This window comes from Lichenostomus cassidix, chromosome 2 (assembly GCF_008360975.1).
Source record: "Lichenostomus cassidix isolate B80296 chromosome 2, HeHo_3.0, whole genome shotgun sequence".
In the NCBI taxonomy this organism is placed as follows: Eukaryota; Metazoa; Chordata; class Aves; order Passeriformes; family Meliphagidae; genus Lichenostomus; species Lichenostomus cassidix.
In genome coordinates this window covers 147,843,687-147,867,986 of record NC_139482.1, presented here as the reverse complement: position 1 = coordinate 147,867,986, position 24,300 = coordinate 147,843,687, and the positions used below count along the sequence as shown (strand labels likewise).

Sequence of the window (24,300 nt, the reverse complement as noted above, 5' to 3'; positions counted from 1 at the left end):
AAAATCATCTGGTTCCAAGCCCCTAGTACTACAACCTCTGTGTACCTCTGGTACTGCTCAATAGTATATGAGGTTTTTTTGATGCCTGGATGCCTCTTTGTGTTTTGTTGTGGTTTTTTTTAACATCTACTTGGTTTTTCCAGTTCCCTTGTCCATTTACAGCCCTGCACTTGGCACCGATCTCCAGCAGCCAGGTGGGATGTGTTGTCCCTATAACCACTCCTTGCAGGCACCAGGCTGTGCCTTCCAGGAAGTTCTGGGTGCTTCTTCCTTCTTCCCAGGGCTGAGCCTGCCTTGTCCACATCTCCCAGCCCCATCAGCCTAGAGGACAAGGGTCCAGATCTGTTGCTCTGATGCTAAAGAGCATGAAGCCAGTTATGTCCTGTGGAATTCTACAGGGGATGGTGAACAGGGAGATGATGAGATGGGAGTTTTGGATATGGTAGATCCATGCATGCTGCTTGGTTTCCCAGTGGATCTGGAAGCAAATACTCATTGAACTTGGGTCAGAGTCTGTTTTTCTCTGTCTATCCCCATCATTTCTTCAGTTTTTCAAACAGCTTTCCTTCACTTTCTTTGCTTTTCCTTCATTTCCTTCACCTTTCCCTTGCCTTTTTACATCTTCTTCAAACTTTTTGACTACATCATACTACTACTCAACTGTGTAAGACCACTTCTGTTCACATTCTCCCTATCTCACAAAGTGCCTAGAAAGGGTTTGCTCTTACAATGGAATCAAGATTTTGTTTTGTTGTGGTTTATTATGTTTTATTATGATCCTTGCTTTGCATTTTGTACTGATAGGAAGCTGTTCAAAAAGTGGAACAGAGGCTTGTGGGAACAGAATGAGATTCTCTTCTTTGAGGAAATTTAATATCACACTGGAAAGGCAGATTCTCTCTTTATCTCCTTCAGATCCTCTTTGATAGGTAGTATTTGACTTCAGCACACACTAGCTGAAATACCAGTGGTATTTCTGACTTTCTACTTGGGGTATTTCTGACTTTCTTAGGAGGTTGGAGGAGGGAAAAACAATCTGATCTGATCTGAGCTCAGTACCTTGAACATACAAAGCATTGTGGTCCTGCAAGTGTTATGAAATCATTCCTATCAAGTGTAATGAAATCATTCACTGATCTTTCTGAGTACCGACTATGATACTCCACAAAAAAAAAAGCCCTAGAGGAAATTAAAATTCCATCTTTGGAATGCAGTTTGAATAGTGTGCAGTTAACATGCTGTGGAGCTACGTATTAAAGAGCAAAAGAATTATTTTGAATAGCTGCTTATTAATTGTGCATCCATTACCTTGATTTAAAAATACAGAATGATAAGTTTAAATCTGCAATTTAATGAAGTTCTTTCAACACAGAGGAAGACTGTATGTTCCACCAGTAACATGTGTGATTAATCAGCACCATCTAAACCTTAAATCCATTGCCAAACATAGGAGCAGATCCACATCTTCCAAATTGCAGCTTCTGGTTTCCCTTCTTTTCTGCAACTTCCTTTTCAACATCTCACATCAGACAGATGAAAACAGACTGTTGCTGAGCCAAATAATGCTTTTCTACCTGTAGGCAGCAAAAAAAAAGGTACCAAAATAATGTGTTTTGCCATGCTGAGTGTGGCTTCTGGGTATTCAGCATTTCTCTGCTCAGTCCATTAATACAGAAAGGTGAGACTGTCATCTACATTTATAATTTCTGGAAGTTTTAACATGGGAGGAAAAAGAGAATGTACATGATTTTCTGTAAACAAAGTGTATGTCACCAGTTTCTGCAAGTGTGGCTCTTCTCTGAGGTCACTTTATCAGAGCTACTTTGATTTAGAGAGTGAAACACATTTCAATTGCCCATCTTCTGTCCTTCCCTGCATACTCCAATCTGCTGTAAAGGTGTTTTGATAAAGGATTAGTAACTTCCCCACGGGAATACCAAGTGTCATCAAATCCAATCAGAAAAAAACCCCTTGAATATGTACATCCAAGCTTTTATACACATTACCATTTTGAAAGAAAGACTGGGAAGGAATTGAAAATAGTGTACAAAAAGCTGACTTACTCTCTGGCACAAAACATTATTATTTATAATCTCAACCCAGTGTGAAATCAATATGATAATATGTGCTTTAATGATTTATTTCAGTTGTCTTACTTGGAAATCCAAGTTGGATTCAATTGTTTTATTTATATGTTAGCACTTAGGACATCTTGGAGATAAAAGAAAAGCTTTCCTTACTAGAGAGATGAGATAGTGTCACAACTTCTGCAAGTGATTTATTGGAGTTATTTGTTAAGAATAAAAAAGAGCTTTTATATTCTGTGTACATTGTTCCCTCAGATGAGAGTTTGCCTCAAGGTCTGTATCAGTGGTTAGAAGGAGTTGTTGATATGTTGCTCTTTATATATGTATAGAACATTCTTTTGGGTCACCTAAGTTTCCCTGAGAGATTGCGATGATTATTGTTTCAGGCATGTATATATTTCACTTTGAGAGAGGTTATTTGAAGACTTGTAAAAGCTTTAATCCTGTTTTCTTCTTGTTTACACAGAAGGTGAAAGAGCTTTACCATCAATACCAAAGTAAGTTCTGTGCTTTCTTTCCTTATATATTAGAAAAATGTTTTGAAAAATAGCAACGCTTTCAGGACTTTTGCACATGCCTAATTTTTATTGTTGCTTTTGGATTCCAGGACAAATAGCAGGTAGGGCATAAAAGTCTCACAGCAGTGTTAAACTACAAAGATACCAGAAAGAAAATCTGAGGAATAAAGTGCATAATGCATCCATCAAATCTGACAATAACAGAAGCAGATTGTTTTGGAAAACACTTGATCGTAATTCAGGCTATTTCTTTCGAGTCCATGAGTAGATTTAATTATAGGAGTGATGCTAAACAGTTTTTGAATTGTGTTTTCAATCTGTGAGTCAGTCTGTGGCCTTCTTTTTTCTAATTGTCCCCTTTTTGGCTTATGTGAAATACAAAAACCACTCTTTTTGCTGCTATCATAAATCTGTCAGGTCACCTTTGCTTAATAAAATTTCCATAATGAGGTGAGTTGAAGTTGGGATTTCAGTTCAGTGTAATAAAGAAAAGCAGTTATTAATTTAAATATTAATATTACAGATTAACTATCTCTTTATTTTTAAAAATATAATAACATAGAAAAATTCTTCTCCAATAATAAATGTGGATGCCTAGAAAATGCCAATCCTGTGTCAGGCAAATAGAGATGCTTTTTTTTCCCTGCTTGGTTTTATGGTGATACTTCATCAAAGGTGTGCTGAGACAAGGTATCTGCATCTAATAATTCTTACAAAGTATGCTGAGATACCTCTCTGAATTTTTCTTCTTCCCAACTTCAAAGTAAATAAGAATAAATTTCTGATTTAGCTCTGATTTGACAATTCCTTATGTTGTTGGGGTTGGTGGTCTCTGTCTGGGTCTCCATCCTCTCTGGAAGTTGTCTCACCTTTCCATGAGCAGTTTCTTGTTGTGGCCTCCCAAACTTCAGCCTTTAAACCAAGACAATTTATTGGTTTGTTTTGTGGTTTATTTTAATTTTTTGTAATCTGCTCTCAGTGGCCACATGCAGATCCAGTTTAGAGTCACACATCAGCAGTGTCACCATGTCCAGTAGCATGAGGCAAACACTGCTGAAAAACAATGACATTTAGGATGTTTTACCTCTTCATTTTTATTTTGGGACACAGGGGCTGTGCCTGTTTTCACCCAGTCACGTCATTCTGTTTCTTCCTTTATTTCTGGAAGAAGTCCAGAACTGTTTTTGTTACTTTCTTAACTACTGGATGGAGCATGGAATACAATTTGTTCCTGAATTAGTGGTTACATGTAGGTTCTGCTGCAGTCCTCACTACCAGGCAGCTTTCTCATGCTGTAGAAAGAGAGAAAATTCAGGGAAAAAAAGTTAAGGCTGGAAGCAATAAAATTGGTAAATTTAGTGTGCACTTATGGAACAGGAAAATTTATTTTTACATAAATAGACTCAAGTGAAAAACACAGAATAACATTCTAATTACATAAAGTTTAACCCCTTTTTATTTGTAAGGCTTTCTGGGGTAAAATAAAGTTTGAAGGAGAAGTTTCTTCCCATTTTGCGGACAGTTAAATATGTACACTTGAGTCTGTTTAACAAGAGCACCACATGTGCTCTGAGTCTGGCAGCAGAGCTTTTATCAAATACACAAAACTACCAACCAACAGCATCTTGCATCTGGGAAGATTTGCTTTTGCCAGATGAAATTCCTGATTTCTGAAGGCATGAAGTGCAGTGCTCTCTTGACCATTAGAATTGTGGTTATATGTGTAAGTGACAAAAAATTGAGAATTTGGTAGAAGTTGTGATCCTGATGAACATTTATGTGTAACACAACATATACATAACATAGTGAACATTTACATGTAATGAGCCATGCATTTATGCATAATGAACAAAATATAATATATACATAACATAATGAACATTTCTACATTACTGCATTTAAATGCAATTGGTTTTCTTCATTTAGCTGACATGTTAATTAATTCAAAGTAGTACAGGATATGTCATCTTACAGACAAAAGCTCAATTCATGCTCCTTGTGCAGCAGATCACACAGAAAGCAGCAGCACAGTCAGATTACACCTTTGAAGGGTGCACAACTGAAGTTTTGTGTTTCCCTTCAAACTCACTCTGTTTGTGTGAATCGTGGTGCTAATTCAGCTCCCCCAGATGGGATGAAGTGGTAGATTCCTCTCTGCCTTCTCTGCTGCTGTCGCTGGGGGAGGTAGCTCAGCTCAGCCCTGCTAATTACAGTAGGTGCCTGTTGGGATGAATTCCCAGCCTTGCTGAAGAATGTACAGCATTCAGCGCTTCCAACCTCTGTTTTCCAGGCTGGCCAACAATGAGAAGCAAGGAGTGAGGTCTCACACAGTCTCTGTGTCAGGTAAGGCTCATCCAAACCCAGGACCTGAGTTAATTCTGGAGCTGGCAGATGTGCAGGCAGCTTTTCCACTCACCGCTGCTCCAAATCCGGAGCTGTGCTGCCTTTGGAGAGCAGTTTCTGAAGAGAAACTTTCATGCAACAGCCATCTCCATGCAGTTACTTCAAAGCCAGGCTGCTTGTCAGTATTTCCACTTAACTTCCTGACAAAGTAGACTAGAACTGAAATTACCTGAGTATGTGCTAATTGTGAAGGAGAGCATTGAAAAGGGAAAATAGGCAATTAAATATTAATCGTTGCTTTACAGAAAGGAGAAACTTAATAGCTGTTTTTCTGTAGCTGTTTAGATAAAAGCATTCAATTTTTGCTATTGAAAATGACAAGTTAATTGAAGGATGGGTATGTGAGGTAATGTGTCTTGTTTCTGTACCTTATAGGCTTCTTGAGAATTCTCTAAGTTACTGTGGGTTTTTTTAAGTTTTTATGTTTGAGAGAGAATATTTTCCTGTTACAGAATCTTAAATAATTTTGAAGGATTGATTCAATGGTTTAGTAGAAAATGCATTTCTAAATCTGTACACATATTTGTTAAGTGGATTTTAATGCAAAAATGTATTTATATTATGGTCTGTTCCTATAGGTTTCTAGTATTTGGCCACAAACTTGAGGAACCAATACTGTCACTCAGTGGATTTTCCACCCCTGACTTAGAGGGAGGCTTCAGCCCCACTTTTAACATTTATGTGAGCACTTAATGGCACATATTCAAAAACCAACCTACTTCATACAGGGAGTAAATATACATAGACATTTGATTAATTCCTACTTTTCAGATTCCTTTCCCCACCCTCACTCATTTTTAAAGATGTTTGAGGTTCACTCCTTGGCATAGGAAGCGCAAATAAACAGACACTGTGCAGGAAAACAGGTGAGAGGACGTGGAGTTTAAATGAGAATAAAGCTGTGGGGTAACAGAGCTCCATCAGTTACTGTGGCCTCTCAGATAACAGCTCTTCTTCCTTCAGTGTCTGCCAAGCAAGCATGGTAGATCAGGTAGATAAGCATGAAGCATGGTCAGCATGTTCTCTTTTGATTCTTACCTCTGTGGCTCCTTTTAATGGTTAAAAAAGTTGAAATTTCTGAACTGATTAGCACTGTGCTTTTAATTATTCCAATCTCCCCCCAAAAAGGCTAATCTTGAGGACAAAAAAAGTCAAACTCTCTGCAGCCTCAAATTGTGACTCCTTCAGTTTTTCATACTTTTAATAATAAAACCAGTAATAAATGTTTCCTTCATGATCCTTTCTTGCTGTCAGTTTGCAAATTTAGGTATCTTCTGCTGAAATTCTCTGGTGTCTCAGAGCACAACTACTTCTCTTTTAAAGTAGTGTAGGGAAATTAGTAGTAATACCCCCAGTTCTGGCATTCAGGGTATCACATGAAGGTGGGTGAGGGGGAAATGAGAGGTTTGCTGTAGCACCACAGAAAAAACAGAAGTAGCAGTACTGGAGCTGAGCTGGTTGTTCAGGTGAACGTCAGGGACACTGTGAGGTGCAAAGCTGGTTCCTATAAGAAATACAATAAAATTAAACCAGAAAATATCATTCTCCTTCTTGCCAATACCAAAATCAAAACCAGTTAGGTATTATTCTTGTAGTAATGGTTTATATCTTTCCACAGTGAAATTACTGTGTTTGTTTTTGTACCATGTTACAGACCACTGGAAACACTAATATAATGCTGGAATGGTTCATGCCAATGCATTTCATATTCAGTCTCAGGGGTTTGTTCTTTTAATATGATGGCACAGAACACATAAAGCCTTTTTTGTTGTTGGGTTTTTTGCCTCCCCAAATTATTGGAAATGCACTGAGTATGTAATCATATTAAGTTTAAACCAGAGGCAGATTGCTGAGATGAACTTACATGACAGGGGTTATTCTCAGGAGCTGCTTTCTGTAAGAATCTCATGAATTCCCAGAGGAATCAGTTTGCTATAAATAAAATAATACATCATGCAGATGTGGAGAAGTCTCACTCCTGCTGTCAGATGGAACTGATCCATCAGTGTGGAACAAGGGAGGTAGCAGCTGCACACAATGCTCAGTTCAGCCCATCCCAGGTCACAGAGCCTGACAGCAGCCAGGGCAGAGCCAGCTGTGGGGTGCAGAACCAGCTGTGGGGTGCAGAACCAGCTGTGGGGTGCAGAACCAGCTGTGGGGTGCAGAACAGCAGTTTTTCTCAGGTGACATTGCAGTGACGGAGAGCCAAATGCCTCAGATGAGATGAACTTTTGTAACTCACTGACATCTGTAATGTTCTTCACGCCTTTGATGGTCTAAATCCTAAATTAACTCAGCTGTTTGATTTCAGTGATATTGCTTCCCTTTGTGTAGACCTCTCCTGATGCTAAAGATAAATAGCAAAAGTCTGAGACAGAGATTCAGCAAAAATATTAAGCAGTCAGACATATTTATAATATTAACATGCTTAGTTGGAAAGGAAGTTTTCACAGTGAGTTCCCCACCACAGTTCGGAGAAACCAGCAATATCCAAATCCAGTGTGAAACATGATTTGGTGGTCTGAAAGTTCAGGTATTTGTCTGAAGCTTTGCAGGTTTAAAAAGGATCCTGTTAGTGAAAGACGCCTTGTCTTTTTGAAATATTCATTAGCATACCTTGGAATATTTCTGGTCTGGCAAGGTGATAACTTGGTATTTCCCAAGTGCTCCAATATTCCAAAACAAAGATAGAAGGTTTGTAAATGCTTTTTTTTGTTTCCCCCCCTCTGAAAAAGGCCTTTTCAAAGAAGTGAAGGATGAAGTTGGTTTCAGGAATCCAAAGCAGCATATTGCTGGATCTGAGCCAGGTTATGCCACACACCTCTTGCTGCTTCTGTTTCTTCTGGTGTTAACTGTCTGCCTTGCTTTTTCAAATTCTCTGTTCTCTGCAGTGGACATTGTGTGCAACTAAGTTGCTCACCAGATTCAACCCCCCCCCAGTTATTACAAGCATAGAAATTTTTTGTCCCAACACATTTGTGTGGGTATAACATTTTAACTTGCTATAAGCTAAATTGAATCAGTTGGATTTTAGATTTCTTTGGTAGTCATCTGATGTTTTGGCTGAAAATGGCTGTGATTCACCAGAAACAATGAGTGTTTTAGCTAATAGGTGATTGCAGCTTTTACCTTCTTCTCCTACATCTCTCTTTACATTAAAAAAGAGTTCTTTGTACTTGGCCATGATTGTACACTCAGGAAATGGAAAGGCTAAACTATTTGCTCTGTGCAAATAGTATATCAAATGTGCAAGAAGCAGCACACCAGTTAACTATAATTTTATTGACTGTATTTCCACTGTTTTGCTTGGAGACACCTTATTAAAATGTTCTGCCCTAGTCTAAGGGAACTTACTTTGGCCAGCAGTTTGTTTTTAAATAGCAAACATTAGCCTTGGTAAGGTGATCTTACACTTCCAGATAGATGTATTTCCAAAAATAATAACTCATCTGGTCAATTGCATATTACAAAAAGTTCTTCATAAAATCAAATCAGTAAAGCAGTAGCTGCTTGCTCCATTTTTACATAAATTCTTTCTGACACAGAGTTCTTTGGTTTCTTCTGCCCCTTCCTTGCTTATGTAAATATGACTAGGAAGAATAAATATGCTTTTGCATCCCTTGGCTAATCGCTGTGCCTCCTTTGCCCTAGAGAATTCGTGAATTTTTTAAATCCTAGCTCAAATGCTACTTTCCATGCAGTGCCACAGAGTATTTCAGACACTTCAGGCCCATATGTTTCAGTGAGCATTGAACAAGCAGAGTATTGAACAAATCTTGGCCGGTTCTTGGCAGTGCTGGGTTAATGGTTGGACTCAATGATCTTAAGGGTATTTTTCAACCTAAAGCCTCCTGTGGTTCCAAGCAGTCCCTCCTGGCATTTGGGTGTTCAGGTAGTGTTGTAAAGTCATGTTTTTTGCAGGGAGGGAGCTGTGAGTGGGAAGGTGACAGGAAGGGAGAGATGAGCTCAGTATCCAGCACAAGGGATGTGTCTGAAGGAGGTTTTAGGGTGTCCCACAGGGTTGGCCTTGCTTAAAGCAGATGCTGGTTTTGCAGCTTTAGTATTTAGTGCTTATTTGGTGAAGGAAATTCAAAGGTCTCTGAAAATACCATCACTCTTTCAGCTGTTAAAGTGTTCAGGTCTCCTGAGTAGCAAACCCATGGACACACACCTTGAAGAGGGAAATAGGTATATTGAAGAGAAACTTGGATGTTATCCTGTTCCCCAGCTGGTGCAGCTGCTGGCATTACCACAAGCAGCATTTTAAACTCAAAGGAGTGTAGCTGTAAGTGCATCATGAAGTGATGGCAGGAGTTCCTGATAATTCTGGTTGTGCTTTGTCCCATAGTTTAGTTACATCAAGTAACATGGCCCCTGAAGGAGAAATTTGATGTCTTGAAGCAAATACCTATGTAGGATCTGGAGGATTTTAGTATCCTAAAAGAGGAGCTTCTCAGCATGTTTTCAAGTTCTGCTTCAGAGTCGCAATTTTATAACAAAACATTTTTGCACTTAAATCACACTGTGATGACCTCCTGATCATGGCAGTGAAGTGCCATGAGAGTTTTTCTCTAAGGTGCTGCTTAGAGAAAAGCTCCCTGTTTGAGGGAGCTGCCAGTTTAATAATGCCATTCAGCTGAAATTTCAGTTTGAATGAAAAAAAAAATCCATTTTAAAGGAGATAAGCCTGATTTAAGTGAGATTTTATCACACAGAAAGAAACTCCTATGTATAGTTTGTATGTGAGAGAGATTTCCAGGAGGTTTCCTAGAGAGCGGGAGCCAAATGTCAAAACACAACAGGCAGGAGAGGAAAAAAAATAATAAATATATTCACCTGATGTCAGTGTTACACTACTTCAGAGTGCTCTGAATGAAGGAGATTTTGGCATGTGAAAGGACCTGTCTGTCCTGCTGTGAGCAGGATGGAAAGGCAAATACAATTTATTGAATTACTGCTGCTGGCAGAGCACAGTGCAGGCTCTGTGTCATGATTCCTGAGCTCCACATGAAGGTTTGCCCTGTGCCCACATCTGAAAGAATTTCTTGTGTGGGACTTGTATTTCTTAGTTCTTTTTGAGTTAGTTGGTGGGGAAAAAGGTGGCCTTTGCTTGAGGTTGAAAAGTTGGCGGTTTTTTTAATGTCCATTTTACCAAGCCATTGCAAAAAGACGAAGCTGAGAACTATTTTTAGGTGAAAGTACATTTGTAGGTGAAAAATTGTATCTTGATCACTTAGGAATGTGTCTGCCAGCTCAGCTGTGTCATGCTTCACAGCTCACTTCTGAAAAGAAAGACTAGGAGTCTTGCCATAAAGGACATAGTTATAAATTCAAATTAAGTAATTATTAAGTTATTTGAGGAATATAAAGACTTTGTTAGAGCTGTAGCTCTGCCATATGGTCACAGTACTGGGAGACATTCAAGCTTAAAGTTTACTGCAGATTAATTTTACAAACCTTAAGCAAGCCATTAGTCTCCAGGTTCATGGAGGAGGGAGTTGCTTAACTCTGTCAGCTGTTCTATTGATTAATAAGATAATATAGCTGAAAATGTCCTTAATGGTAATAAATTCCCATCACAGTTGAATAGATTGGTGCTGTTATCTTCTTCTATTTTAGCCTGACTGACTAAAACACTTCTTTTCATGCATAAGAAAACTAGAATGAATTGTGGTGACATTCTAAAGAGATTTCTTCCATATCACTGTCCAGGAGGTTCCTGCATTGATTCCATCAGCCTGTGGTGCTGGTTAAGGAGCTCTTACTCTCCTGTGCTCCTCCTTTGTGAGCCTCTCATTGGATTTGAGCAGACATTTCTGCTTTGCAAGTAGTGACAGCGTAGTAGGACTGGAGAAATGTTCCATGCAGGATCAGGTTTGGGGGGATTTTTGTTTATGTAGGAATGTATTTGATGTGACAGCCCCATAGTACTCATTTTAGTTCAAAAGCTAAAAAATCGATAGATTTATTTTCTACAGGGTTTTTTTTTCCCCCACAGCTTTTCCTCAAACTGATTGAGCAAAGTACAGCTAAAGTAGAATGGGATATTATCAGGTTCAGCCTTCCAATATTTACTATCTGCTTATACAAGGAGCACCAATGCTAACTGCCCTGTTAAAAAAAAGCATTGAAAGCCTGGTCTCTTCCTTTCTAACATAGTTATTGCATAGTAAGTGATTTTTTTCCCTTATTTTTGCCTTTTTTTTTTTTTTTAAAACAATCATTTTAATGAATACTTAGTACCGAGTAGAGGAACTAAATAAATAAAGAAGTCCCATGCAGTTTTCAGCAGCATTCTTGAGCACCAGTGATATCCTGGCTGGAAGATGGTGTGGAATGGTGGAAATCCTTTTAAGTAGTATTCATTTTACTAAGGTATTCTCTAGACTCCTGGGAAAGTGTTGGAACTTCTGGTTTTGGTTTGTTTTTTTTTTTTTTTAAATCATCTAATTCGAATTAACTTTCTTTTGTAGCTAGACTTGCAGATGTAAGTTTAGACAAAGCATCTTCCATTTAGAGTGGCAGAATAATTGAACAAACTTTAGACAATAAATCATAAAGGCTGGGTTTGAAATGCAAGAGAAGAGTTGGATCACATCACAGGGCATCAGGGAATGCACGTGATGAATTAAGAACACCTTTGCCTTTACGGTGTGTTCTTCATTTCAAACAGCTTAGTCAGGTTTCAGCAGCTTCTGCCACCCACATATCAGTGTGAGGATGAGCAGCATTTCAGCACTTGAGGCTTAAATTAGCTCTGTAGCCTGAGCAGGCAGGTCAGGAGTTGAACCATCTCTTCCCTTTTAGATGGCTTGCGTTGCTTGCAGTGACTCTATACCTGTTCTTCTGTTTCAGAACAGTGTTGGGTTCCTCCATTCTCCTGTCAACACCTTTTCACTTAAACTGTAGTCACTTAAACTGGCTGCACTGTTCTTTCCTTTTCTTTCATACTGTGTCTGAAGCTTTTTATGAGTGTTACCTGAGGTTTGTGCTGGAATGACAGCACTGAAAATTGTCTGTCATGTGATGTTAGGAAGAGAAGTCCCTTGGGATTATCAAGGGGGAGAGCTCAGAGTGTTCTGCTTTAAATTGTCTTAAACCAAGACAAATGGAAATACTGATACACTGGCTTAGTCAAGAATTTTGTCCTCTCCTTGCACCATTTTTAGATTTTAGTATTGAGTCTGATTAATGTTCTGTCTTTCTCTCTGATATGTGCATTTTCTCACTAGATTCCTGATTTCTGTTTGTACCAGCAGTTTTTATGATGGTAGTTTTTATTGTTTGTGAAAGTTATTTTTATTGAAACTTAATTCTTCTTTTCTACCCTTCCTGCACTCCTCCCACTCCTGACAAGTTCACTGTCTCAGTAGCTGCTGGGCTTCTATTTTAACATCTGCACCCCCAGCCTGTGTAACTCAGGTGGCTGAACCTCACTCTTGAGTTTTGGCTGTGAACAGCTCCCAGCAGCAAGATGCAGTTTTTTTTATAAATTGGCTTTTTAAACCACTTCTTACATTTCCTTGGAGAGAGGAAAAAGGGGAAAGCAGAGAGGAGCAAACAGGTAACAAGAGAAATAAAAGGAGCAGGTATCCTCAGGTGCTGAGTGTCACCTTGTGTCCTTCTTTCTCACCTCATGGAATCAGTTTTGGCTTCTTCGTATTTTTTCCTACTCCAAAATTTCCCTCGTCCTGATAAACATTCCTGATAAGCACTTTGCTAAAAAATGCAGTGGGGTGACTGGGAGAAGGGACAGTGAGGACATTGCCATGGGATGTTCACCCAGAGATCCTTGCAGTGCTAGAGTATCCATTGGTAAGGCAGGTCTGCAGTGGGAATAAGACTCCAGTGGCAGATTTGAGATCATAAAATATGCCAGTGCTGTATTTCAGGAGATAAACCTGTTCTGGATAACCCTGCTATGTGAAATACTTCTTTTGTGTTGTTTTAAGGCTTCACAGGGTCAATACATGCATGTTTAAGTTTGATGACTGCCACTTAAGCTGGAATATAGCTTTAAAGTATGGAATAACGCAGAAACTGACTTTTCAGAGCAGGCAGAGCTTGGATGGGAAACCTGGAAAAGCAGGTTGAGCTTCTGGAATAGGCAATGTTCTTTGTGTTGTTAATGAATGGTGTATGTAGTTGACAAAAGCTGACTTTTTAATGGGTTCTAGTCTCACTTTCAAAAACTGAAATGAACTACTGTAGAAAGGAATTTGAAGGAAAATACCAAAAATGCTTTTTTAGTTTCAGCGACCTTTGTATTTTCGTTTGGGTATACAGAATTGTAATGTAAACCTTTACTTTTACATTCGTTCGTTATAGATGTTCTCTTCAGTCTCTTTTCTTTTGTTTCCAAATAATTTGTTTCTGTTTTTTTTTCTCTTTCCTTTCCTTGCCTCTTTGTAAAGGAGTCAATCACTGTCAGCATAAAGTAAAGAAAGCTAGACGCTTTCTGCCTTTCGTCTTCTGTGCCCATGAGTCGCCGCCCAAGGGTACTGCTCTGCTCTTTGTCTAGGCTGCCTTATTAACCCAAAAGCTGAATATACTAACTCAGTTACTGTTTGTAAACTACTTTAGCCTCAGGTAAACAGAGTTCCAAGAATAATTGCATTATGTTTTCCTCCTGTTGAATTGGATTTTCGTGCAGCACCACCAGCTTGCTGGTCCCTGTTTTTATGGGGAACTTGTTTTTGAGCATCATATGCTACAGTGAAAAACATACTAAATTATTTTATTTATATAGCTATGCAGCCCTTGTCTGCCTTTTTTTTTTGTTGTTACTATATTTTGACATCATTCTTGGACCCCTGATACAGCATGCTTATGGATGAAACAGAACAGCAACAATAAGCATCAGCTGAGATCACTTTGAAGTAAACACAGAATACAGCGATGCTTTTGGCTGCATACTGGTCAAGTGCTGGTGTGGACCAGTTTGGCTTTAATAGGGGTAAGAAGGATTTCCTGTTACCTATAAAAACTGTCTGAAATATTTGCCTTAGCTTGTGCTGTGGGGTTTGGTGTGCAGTAGGGCTGCTGCAGTACACGTGGATTTCAGTGTTCGTTTGCAACCTTCCCCGTAGAATTGCTCCCTTTGCCATAGTTTAAATTTCAGCCTTGTACAACTGCACTGTGCTCTGTGGCACTCAAACTGAGGTGGTTCTATTTCTTACTCATGTCTTGGTGATAGCTCAGGAGTGCATTTCTTCTGGAAGGGTCAACAGCAACTCTACTTGTCCCAAGTCCTCAGTGTATGGGCAGAGTCAGGTTGAGCCAGCTCATCTGGGTGTAGGAGAACTGCTTTAAAGTATGGAATTAACCCAGAAATTGACTTTTCTTAACAATGCATTAAAAGAACTAGTTCCAGATCCAAATTTAATTTCTGTGTACCTTTGTGTTTGAAAGTCATTAACTCTGTTTCATCATAAAAGCTTCTTAGAGTGTATCTCTGTCCCTTGGGTTTTAGGTGAGAAGTCTTAAATTCTGCTACTTTTCTGGTTTCTCTTGAGTCAGGTATATAAGATAACTACAGTCTGAATACTTTTGGATTACTCATGAATTTAATAGTATATTTTCCCCTCCCCCTTCTCTGTCCCCTCTCTCTCCCCCTCTTTTTTCTCTCTCCTTGCATGCCACCTGGATCTGCAGATGAAATTAGTGGGGACGGTAATATGTTTTCTAGTCTGTGTGTTACTAACGTGCAATATGCAACTCTTATCTCCATATACCACTTAATGCCCATTTCAGTAATACATTTTATACAGCTTTTAGTGTTATAAAGTGGTCTGCTTTGGATGTTGGCTGATAAATACTGTACTTTACAGGCTGTGCAACTAATGCTTTCCGCTGAAACTGGAATTGAAAAAGGAAAAATTCTATTTCAAACACGCAGGGATGTGGTGTTGCATGTGTTTGCAATGAGACTTGTGGCATGATGCAAAGAAGGTTTAGAGGTGTGCAAGAGTGTCCAGTTGGATTGAAATGGTTATATCGTCATTAATTTGGTCAGTGGGTGATCTCAGTGGATGTAACACCTGAGAAATGAGTCCACTGAGTAATGCTTTAAAGGCATCAAAGTGCTCCTTGCATAAAAAAGAAGCTGTATAAGATAGATTAATGCAGATTGAATACATGAATATTAATCAGGTTTCAGCTGTTCAGACTAATAATTTTAAAGACAGATTTCAATGTTTGGGATTTTATTTGAAAAACTTTGAAACTTACTACAAAATATTCTGCGGACTTCTTAAGTTTTTTTCTTCTGAAAACAAGTTGGGTTTCGGTTTTTTGAAAAGAGATTTTTAGCTATTTTTCTAAAGGATTCTTTCTGATGTTGGGAAAGAATCAAACTGCTGCTACTGATAGTGTATGTATCTTTATTCTTCTAAGTAGGAGGCACTAAAAGGGCATAAAAGCAATATGCAAAGGAGGGCAATAAGAGGAAATAGAGATCACGTCTTGTGACCTTCCCTTCAGTAAAATGGAAAGGGAGTGTATTAACTTTTCATCTCCTTTCTGTCAGATATAAACTAAAGATAATACCACACAATTTTCTTTCTTTTTTTAAACATCGAAAGGACATTTTTTTCTGTCATAAATTTAAAAATTATATTTCAGATACTACCCCTACATAGCTTTTTATTGGAACTTATCTTCTTTTATAAATTACAAGCTCTGATAAATGGGAAAAATGATGAAAAAGGGAAGTTCAAACGTGTGCTTAAGGTCATGGATTAGCTATTACAAATTTAATACCCTGGGATGTTTCTCCCTACAATTTAATAAATGTATTCAGATTTAGTGAAGCTCAGATTGGCTCATTCATGTGTGTGACCACAACTACCTTTGCCCAAAACCAGCCTGTTCATTTTTCCATCTCCAAGAATCCTAGCAAGTGATGGTGCTGGGTTTAAAAAGTGCAGGAGGGCAGCAGTGATGAGCCCTGTTATTAAATCTGAGTTTTTCCAGACTTACCAAGGACCCAGGAGGTATCTGGAGTTGCTGCTTTGTTGGGAGTGTTCAGCTCTTGAGAGTGCTGTAATAATCCTCTTTTGGGGAGCTGCCTGGAGAGCCTTGCCCAGCTCAGTTTTGCTTTAGGCTCCACTTAGGTTCTGGAATATCTCTAAGCAGACCCAGTTCTGGGTTTAGGAGAGCTGGTAACAGTGAGTGATTAATTCTGGGATCAAACCCCTATGTGAGGGAGGTCAATTCTCGTTATTCCAGAACACTTTGAGCCCATCAGTGTTGATGCCTTGACTGAATTTTCCTCAAATTCCCAGAAACAATGCTAGACATACATATAGGAATTATTTTTTTATATATTTCTCTCCAGAGTGTTAACTGTGGAACAAGAAATATTTGTGTAGTTAATTGCATACATTTAATTTATTTGGATTGATTATGAAGACACTTCTGGTTTCATGACAGTTTTGGGCAATGTATCAAAACCATGTAAAGTGCTCTGTGCTGTTCTGAGAATGCTTTTAGTATGAATTAACTCATTAATTTAAAATAGAGAGATGAACAAGCCCTGCTATTGATCACATTCTGTAAGCACTGTTCCCTAAATTAGTGTGACAAGTATTTGGGGTTTTTTAAGTGGCACCAGTTCTGGTTTCCAAACTTTAAAATTATTCTTAAATATGTTTACAGTGTCTTTCATCCAGTCCATTTTTTCAAACAGGGGAAGAACTTTCTGATACCCTCAACAAAATCCTATCACAATATTGGAAGGAAACAGAGTGATTTATCCCCATCATGTTGGGGATTTTTTTTTAAAGCTTCTTTTTGGAATCAAACGGAGGCTTATTTTCTACGAAAACATTAGTTTATAATGTAGCGAAGAAAAAAGAAAACACATAAGTGCCTCTGGAGTGTGCTGCCTGTTCAGAATTGTGCACTGTCCTTACAATTTATTGCCTTTTCATTAGGTGACTGTATTTTGCTATGTCCTAATTAGAAATTGCCTAGCAAAAATTTAAATAATGTGGAATTTCCCGATTCACCTTTTACAACACCTGGCATATACCTACAGCAATACAAAAAGAAAAAAAAAAGCTTTTGTTTTATTTAAGTAGTAAGAAACTAGGATCACAAAATTACACATACTCCCTGAAGTGTGTTGACCTTAAAAGGTTAATAGGCAACCTGTAGTTTCCTAATTGTTGAATATTAAGTTTGCCTGAAAACTAAGCCTCTTGCTTATCTGTGTGTGCAATATTGATGAGCCTTGCTCTGGTTTCAGGCTTGGCTTCTGCTGAGGGATCATCCCATCCTCCTTGCCACTCTCACTGTGACTTTGTCCCAGCCCAAGCCATGGCTCTAGAAATGATTCCAGGGAGCTCTAGGGTTGTATCCAAATGCTCCAGGGCAGATGGGGAAAAGGGGGAGGAAATTGTGGCTTCCAGAGGCTTTCCAGTGTGTGATCACCTGAAATCTGCCATGAAAACTGGGTTTGAAATGACTCAGTTTTGAGAACCTCTCTTTGCATTTGAAGTTGGTGAGTGAAATTTGACAGACTTGAAGTAAAAAAAATAATGAACCCGCAGTTGTGGACTGGCTTTAAAATCCCTGGAGGAATTGATGTGACCTTTAGGAAATGATCTACACACACTGGAAGTTCTTTAAAGCAAGGGAAGAACCTTCTGAAATGACTTGACACCATTTAAACCATCTTGAGAACAGATGATGTAAAAGTTGCAACCTTTAAACAAAGGAAGAAATGCACTGTCATTTTTCTGGAAATTTTGGGAGGTTGTTTCCAAAACCTGTCCATGAAATCTTGATTCTTGACAGCAAAACTAGTGGTGAATTTCCACTAAACAAGGAAAATTGAGACTAATGCGAAAATGGGGGTGAGGCTTTGGCTTTAAAAGGTCTTTGTGCTCTAGAAGACTCTGTGGTAAATAACTCACCTGGCCACACTGACAGTAGGTGGATGCTGCCCTGGAACATCATTGGTGTCTTCTGCCTGTGTGACATAAAAAATAGCAAACTATTATTCACACTTTATTGATGGTAAAGCCATTTAACTCATTAATAATTTTTTTTCCTTACTGCAATGGAATTTGCTGTTAAAAAGAATTTATATCAACAGTTTAGATGGGTCCCAATTGCAAAACCTGAACTTTTTGGAATACAAATGAATCTTCCTTTTCTTCTTTGTTGAGTGCATCTATGTGATGTAATACAATTGGCACTGGGGTCATTATCATACCATGAATTATGCATGAGCAAGTTTTATTCATGCTGTGTTAAATGCAGCCCAGCATTGCTGAACTTGGGGGTTGGGACATCTCAGCCTTGATATATTGGAGATGTTGTTCTGGAGAATTGTTTTCATCTGCTTTTCCCGAAACTCTTCAATTCCTCCCTTTGCAGAGACTGATGACTATGCAGAGATTATAGATGAAGAAGACACTTACACAATGCCCTCAAGTAAGTGCTGTGGTTAACTTGAGAACTTTTCTATCCAAAAGCTTCTTTGGTTTAGCAGGGACTGAAATATTTCAGCCTGATTTAATAAATGTGCAAAGAAAACATTCTGGTTTCCTGCTATCTGTGATTTCACAGTGAAATTCTTTTCTGTATCTCAAAATGTAGATTTTTTTTTTATTGTGGTGCTGAACACAACTCTTAAAGATTGGATAAGATCTCTGAGATAAGAGCAAACAATTGGGGAAGCTCTTTGTATTGCTGTCTGACTGTGTCTCACCTTGCTGTGTGACAGACTGGTGCTCTCCAGTTCCATGAGAGGGGAAAACTCAGCTGTACCGCATGCAATTTTGTGAAAGATGAAAGACTTCAGGAACAAAAATAAAAATTCAAAGTTCTGCTGAGTCTTCATCTTTGAAGTAAAAACAGTGATGTTGTAGCCAGCACAAATATTTTGTGTTACAGCCTGTTTGAATTACAATATAATCTTGAACTGTCAGTGCCAATTCATTTAATGTGAAAATCCAATATTCTGATTTTAAAAGCTGCATCTGAGAAATTCCAGTTGCATTTGGGCAACCAAGGATTTCTCTGGAAGCAGACAATCCATTGATGCAGAATCCTGCCAAAATCACCAGGTTTGGTCAGTGTGAGAGGGGAGGATGGTGCTGAGCTGGGATCACATTCTGCTGAATGAACTTGCATAGATTTCTGAGCTCACCATGGGGCAGAATGTTTCATGATCACGTCAGTGTTCACAGCATCGTTTCCACTACTGTGGAAAATCTTTGAAAAGCAAGAATATATGTTTTGTAAAACATATATATTTGAACATCAGTATTTGAAAAGCAAGAATATATGTTTTCCAGAAATAAACAGAGCGTTTTAATGTCTTGCAGTAAGTCATTACATGATTTCTATTAACATAGTTTCAGGATCAAGACATTGTGTCATAAATTTTATCCTTAATTTTTGTTAACAGATTAACTTTGTGTAATTTATTTCCCCCCCCAATCCTTTTTATTTAAATGCTCATGGAAGTAATTAATTGTGGGCCCAGCATTGGATGTGCTGAACACTTGAATATGGCTTCAATGCAAAAAAACCCATGAGATGGGCTGTGGAAGGAAATTCACTAAGTGCTTTGCTGGATTGAAGGGGACTCAAGTGTTCAGCTCCCAAAGGACTGAGTCAGTAAAGATCACCAGAACAGACCTGTGACTTCTGCTAATGTAAACTTAAAATTGCATCAGTATATTTCTTTCTCTTTCTTTTTAATGTTAAAAATTGTTTGTCCTGTTTTGATTTTAAGAAGCTCTAAGTAAGCATTTGATTTTTCTCTTAATTGCACTGCAGAAAGCTATGGAATAGATGAAGGTAACAGGAGACCCTTTTACCCATCCCTGTATGCTTGCAGTTTGGAATGATGTGGAATTTTTAAGCTTACTATTCACTTTCATTTAATAAACATTATTTATTTATAGTTAAACCAGTTAGCTTTGGGATTTTAAAGAGGAAAACGCAGTACTTAAAAACAGAGATGAAAAAGGCATTTATCACCTTGTTAGCCAGCTCTAGATGACATTACTTCTGTAGTGTTAATGATGTCAAAGTCAAGGTTATGAAGTTCTAAGCTGGTTGGTTATATTTTTTCTCTGAATAAGACAAAGAGGTGAAAACATATACTGTGCATGCTTTTCTGCTATTCCTGAAATTTTTTTCCATGTCTGCTAGAAATTAAATTGCAAATGAAATCATTCAATTGCAATTGATTAAATGTTTTGCTGAAGTACTGAGCCATTTTTATCAGTAATATTCTCAGCCTATTAAACCGTGATGTTAACAAAATTGCATAAGGCCACCAAACATCTCAATTTTACTTCAGTTTCACACTGGCAGAGATGTAGTGCACTCAAAATTTTGCTCTTTCATTTTACCTTTATTTGCCATGCTCTTATTCCTGTATTTTTTTCTCGCAGTTACCTCTTTAAAAGTTCTCCAGGCTCTTTTGATGGTTCCAAAATCTAAAATACCACCCAGTGGAGTTCTCTTAAAACACGCCAAAGGATGTGTGCTGAGGCTGTGTTTAACATCATTGGTGTTGCCCTAAATTGTTTGTGTGCTTTGTCTTTTACCAGCTGTAATTAAAAAGGGTTTAATTGTGTTTATGGCACTGAAATAAGTGCATAGTTAATTTAACAATTCAAATTTCACCATTCCTTCCCCATTGCTTTGGTTCAAACACTGAAGAGGTTTGAGAGGTCTCCACTGTGTGTGTGCAGCATCTCTAGAGGTTGGTGTGCAGCAAATGTTAATCTTAGTTATTCATATGTGAGACATTTGAGTGACTTACTTGGAGTTTTGTGTCTTGTGGATTATTTCTCTGCCCTTCAGCAGAAACTTAACGTTTTAAGTGCATTATATTCTTGTAGCCAGAGATTATGAGATTCAGAGGGAGAGGATTGAGCTGGGGCGCTGCATTGGGGAAGGACAGTTTGGAGATGTGCACCAAGGAGTTTACATGAGCCCGGTAAGCCTCGCTTCTCAAACAAAAATAAACACACAATGAAGCTTCTCTAGATGAAAAAAAATTAGTGTATTCCTTAAGGGGTCTTGGTCTGAGTCTTCCAGAACAAATAAAAATTTGCTCCAGTGATCTGACTGTCTCTCTTTTAAAAAGTTACTATGTTTTCCTGAAATAAAATACAAAACACTTGGACACTGATCCAGCAAAATCCCAATCCACAAGAGTCACCTCAGTGAAGCCAGGGAGGTTGGCAGGACTTGTGTAATTTACGCTTGTGCTTACTAGTTTTTCTAGAAAGATTAAGACTTCAGTTTAAATAAATCTAGAAGTTTTTGTAAAAAGGCAAGAGAAAGGTGCAGAAAACAGTTAAATTTTAACAAATGTCAAGCTTATAGTAAAATAAATATGCAGTTGTAAAGTGAAGATTCATTTCACATTGGAAGAAATTGTTAGAATTTTCAATAGGTTATATCATTCTTGTGGTATTTAAGTAAATAAAGTAAGGAAAAAATTCTGTTTCAGACAAGTTTGAACTCTGTTCTGATACCCCTATTTAAAAAGCACATCTGATATACTTTGCCTAGAGGATGGAGGGTGAGTCTTATTTTTCATTTAATTCTGTCCAAGTCAACAGGAGTACCAAGGAGTGATGTTTCACTGCACTTGGGGCATGGTGGATGAATCTAGAGTTCTGTAAAACTAATATAAGATCCTTTTCTTAGGGACTCAGGCATCCTGTATTGAGATTTTTAAACAACAACCTGCTGATTTCTTTTATTAAGAAGAATTTACTGTATTTAAGACACTGGAATATGTGAAGGTGAAACAGAACAGTGATGTCATTAAATTTTAATGTTCTAGTCATGGGTGTAACTTACACTCTGGGAAGAAATCTTACAATGGATGTAAGATTAGTTCAAATAACATGGAACTGTTTCTATGTATATATTCAGCTTGAGTGCAGATATATAAGGAATATTCCTTGCCTCTTGTTCTGCTAGCTCAAATCTGAATCTTAAAACTTCCATTTATCCCTGTTCATTGCACTTGTAAAGTCCTTATTCTAGTGGCTGTGCAGCATCCACCTCTCCTGGAATGCTGCATTCTGCCAGGTGTTCCTGAAGGATCACAGCCAGGCTGCATCTGTAGGATACTGAATGGAAAATGAGTGTATGATAGAGGATCCTATTGCTCAGCTGTAAGCAATCCCACTAAGATTATCTTTAATGGCTGATTGGCTGTGGAATTAATCCCAAAGTGTCACTTAAAATGCCATTTCGTGCTCAGTACAGAAAATGTGGCCAGTCTGATACATCCTCAGTGGTTTTTCTCTTTATCCAAAACGAAAAGATCAACAAAACCCCAATATCAAGCCTTTCCCAGCATTTATTCTGCAGAATGTCTTTGCTGGTTTCAGACACTGATATTCTTCCTTTTGAAGCTCCTGATGGTTAAAGGATATTTCAAAACCTTGATGGGTAACACCAGGAGAGGAATGGGTCTGGCAGGAATCCAGAGGTCTCATCCCTGGGCTGATTGTTCAGTCCTGGTTTCTTAAGGGAATAAAGTCATGATTTACCATCAATTTTTTTTAGTCAGTTTATGGGCATTTGATGTGTGAGAAAAGGATTTAGTCAATACTTTCCTGCAAAGTCAACTTGAAGATTTCTGCTGAGAGCAACTTTGAAAATAAGACATTTTAGCCTGCAAAATATAAATACTATTCTAATTCTGGTAATGTTTGTCTGTAAATAGATTTAAAATAGAGCAAGCATGGGCAGACATAGAACATAACTGAATCTTCATCTCCTACTGGCCTTAAAAATTGGAGGAGGATATTCATCAATGCTATAGCCTTTTGAATAAAGGTTTTTTATTTAAACCATTAAACAATTGATAATTCCCACTTTCCCATTTAAAAGGAGGACATACAAGTCCTTGAACAAACCCATACCTAATGGAGAAGCTTAATTTTAAAGTATTTCAGCTGCTTTCAGCCCATCAAGAACTTCTCATTTTTCAGTATTCAGAGGGTGATAAATCAGATGGGAAAGTCCATTTGATTTTCAATACATGATGTCCTGTTTTACTTGGTTTTAAAGCCTTGATCTAACTGATTATGAAGATAATATGTAAAAATCTTTGGTTTTATTTCCTTTGTACTTTGAGTTCACAATTGCAGCCAGTCTTTCCTCTGTGAGAGCTACAAAAAGTCCTTCATTTGGCTTTCTGGATTTCTTGCTTGTATAAGCCAAGTGTGGTTTTTAGTGATATATTTCTTCTTTTCATCTGTTTTTGCTAAATATTATCAAGAGTTTACCATCCTCAATAACACAAAAAGTTTACAGTACTATTCAGTTAAACTTACCGTCTATCGTCACATTTTTTGCACAATTTAACATGGTTTAAAACAGATTAAATATTTCCAAGACACATTAGATGTAAATGTTGTATACAACGTGTCTTGATTATAATGGTATTTTAACACCAAAGCTTTCAACATGTAATTTCTCAACTAAAGGTATTTTATTTAATAGTATTTTTTTCCAAAGTAGTTTTGCTAGGATTTTAAGGGACAGCTTTTGGTGGGCTGTGTTTTGTGGGTTGTATTTCAGCTATTTCTCAATAATGTCTTTCAGGAAAATCCAGCTATGGCTGTTGCAATCAAAACATGTAAAAACTGCACTTCAGACAGCGTTAGAGAAAAATTCTTACAAGAAGCCTGTGAGTATTAAACAACTTTTTTGGGGATCACTTCTGTAACTGCTCCTTGCAAAGACTGTGTCCCCCTGTGCCAGAAACTTCTTATACTATTGTAAATATTTTATTAACATATAGCTTGACTTTTTCCTGTCTTGCAATATGTGCCAAGGGACTGCTTTACATCCTTGCATTGCCCATGTATATGGTTGGATATGTTCTTTGATTTTCCAGATTGAGTGGTGATGTCTGACACCTGTAGCGCTTTAGAACAAGTTTTGGAGCATTAGATGTGATCCTGTATTTCCTTCTTTCTCCTTAATGAGTTAAAAAGCACAGCACTTTCTCCAGTGTACTGCTTTAGAAGGTCAACATGTATTTGCTAGAAATGTTGTGTCTAAGAGTGATCTGCTTTGAAAATTTAGAATTAAAATTATGATAAAGTAGACCATTTTTCTAAATAATTGCTCACAAATATTGCATTCCCCAAATAATACATTTCATGTGTGGAGGAAGGCTTTTTGTTGGTTGATGTGAATAGGAGCACAAAACTTCTGTAAGGATATTAAAGTTAGTGATTCCTCTATTGCTTGGTTTTGCAAGCAAATTAAGATATGGCACTTAG

General features: G+C 37.9%; 1 protein-coding gene across 10 annotated transcripts in view; it reads left to right on the top strand.

The window, feature by feature from the left end:
- The window catches only part of PTK2 (protein tyrosine kinase 2), a 189,474-nt gene that overhangs the window by 129,742 nt on the left and 35,432 nt on the right, over positions 1-24,300 (top strand). For 5 of the 10 annotated variants that reach the window (XM_085053659.1, XM_085053658.1, XM_085053655.1 and 2 more), the window contains 8 exons: positions 2,554-2,584; positions 4,896-4,948; positions 13,423-13,506; positions 14,663-14,680; positions 18,395-18,451; positions 19,805-19,825; positions 20,881-20,978; positions 23,615-23,699. In XM_085053659.1, coding sequence (XP_084909785.1) covers positions 2,554-2,584; positions 4,896-4,948; positions 13,423-13,506; positions 14,663-14,680; positions 18,395-18,451; positions 19,805-19,825; positions 20,881-20,978; positions 23,615-23,699 — 447 coding nt within the window. The remainder of the gene's footprint in view (positions 1-2,553; positions 2,585-4,895; positions 4,949-13,422; positions 13,507-14,662; positions 14,681-18,394; positions 18,452-19,804; positions 19,826-20,880; positions 20,979-23,614; positions 23,700-24,300) is intronic. The other 5 variants (XM_085053650.1, XM_085053651.1, XM_085053652.1 and 2 more) reach the window with 5 other exon arrangements.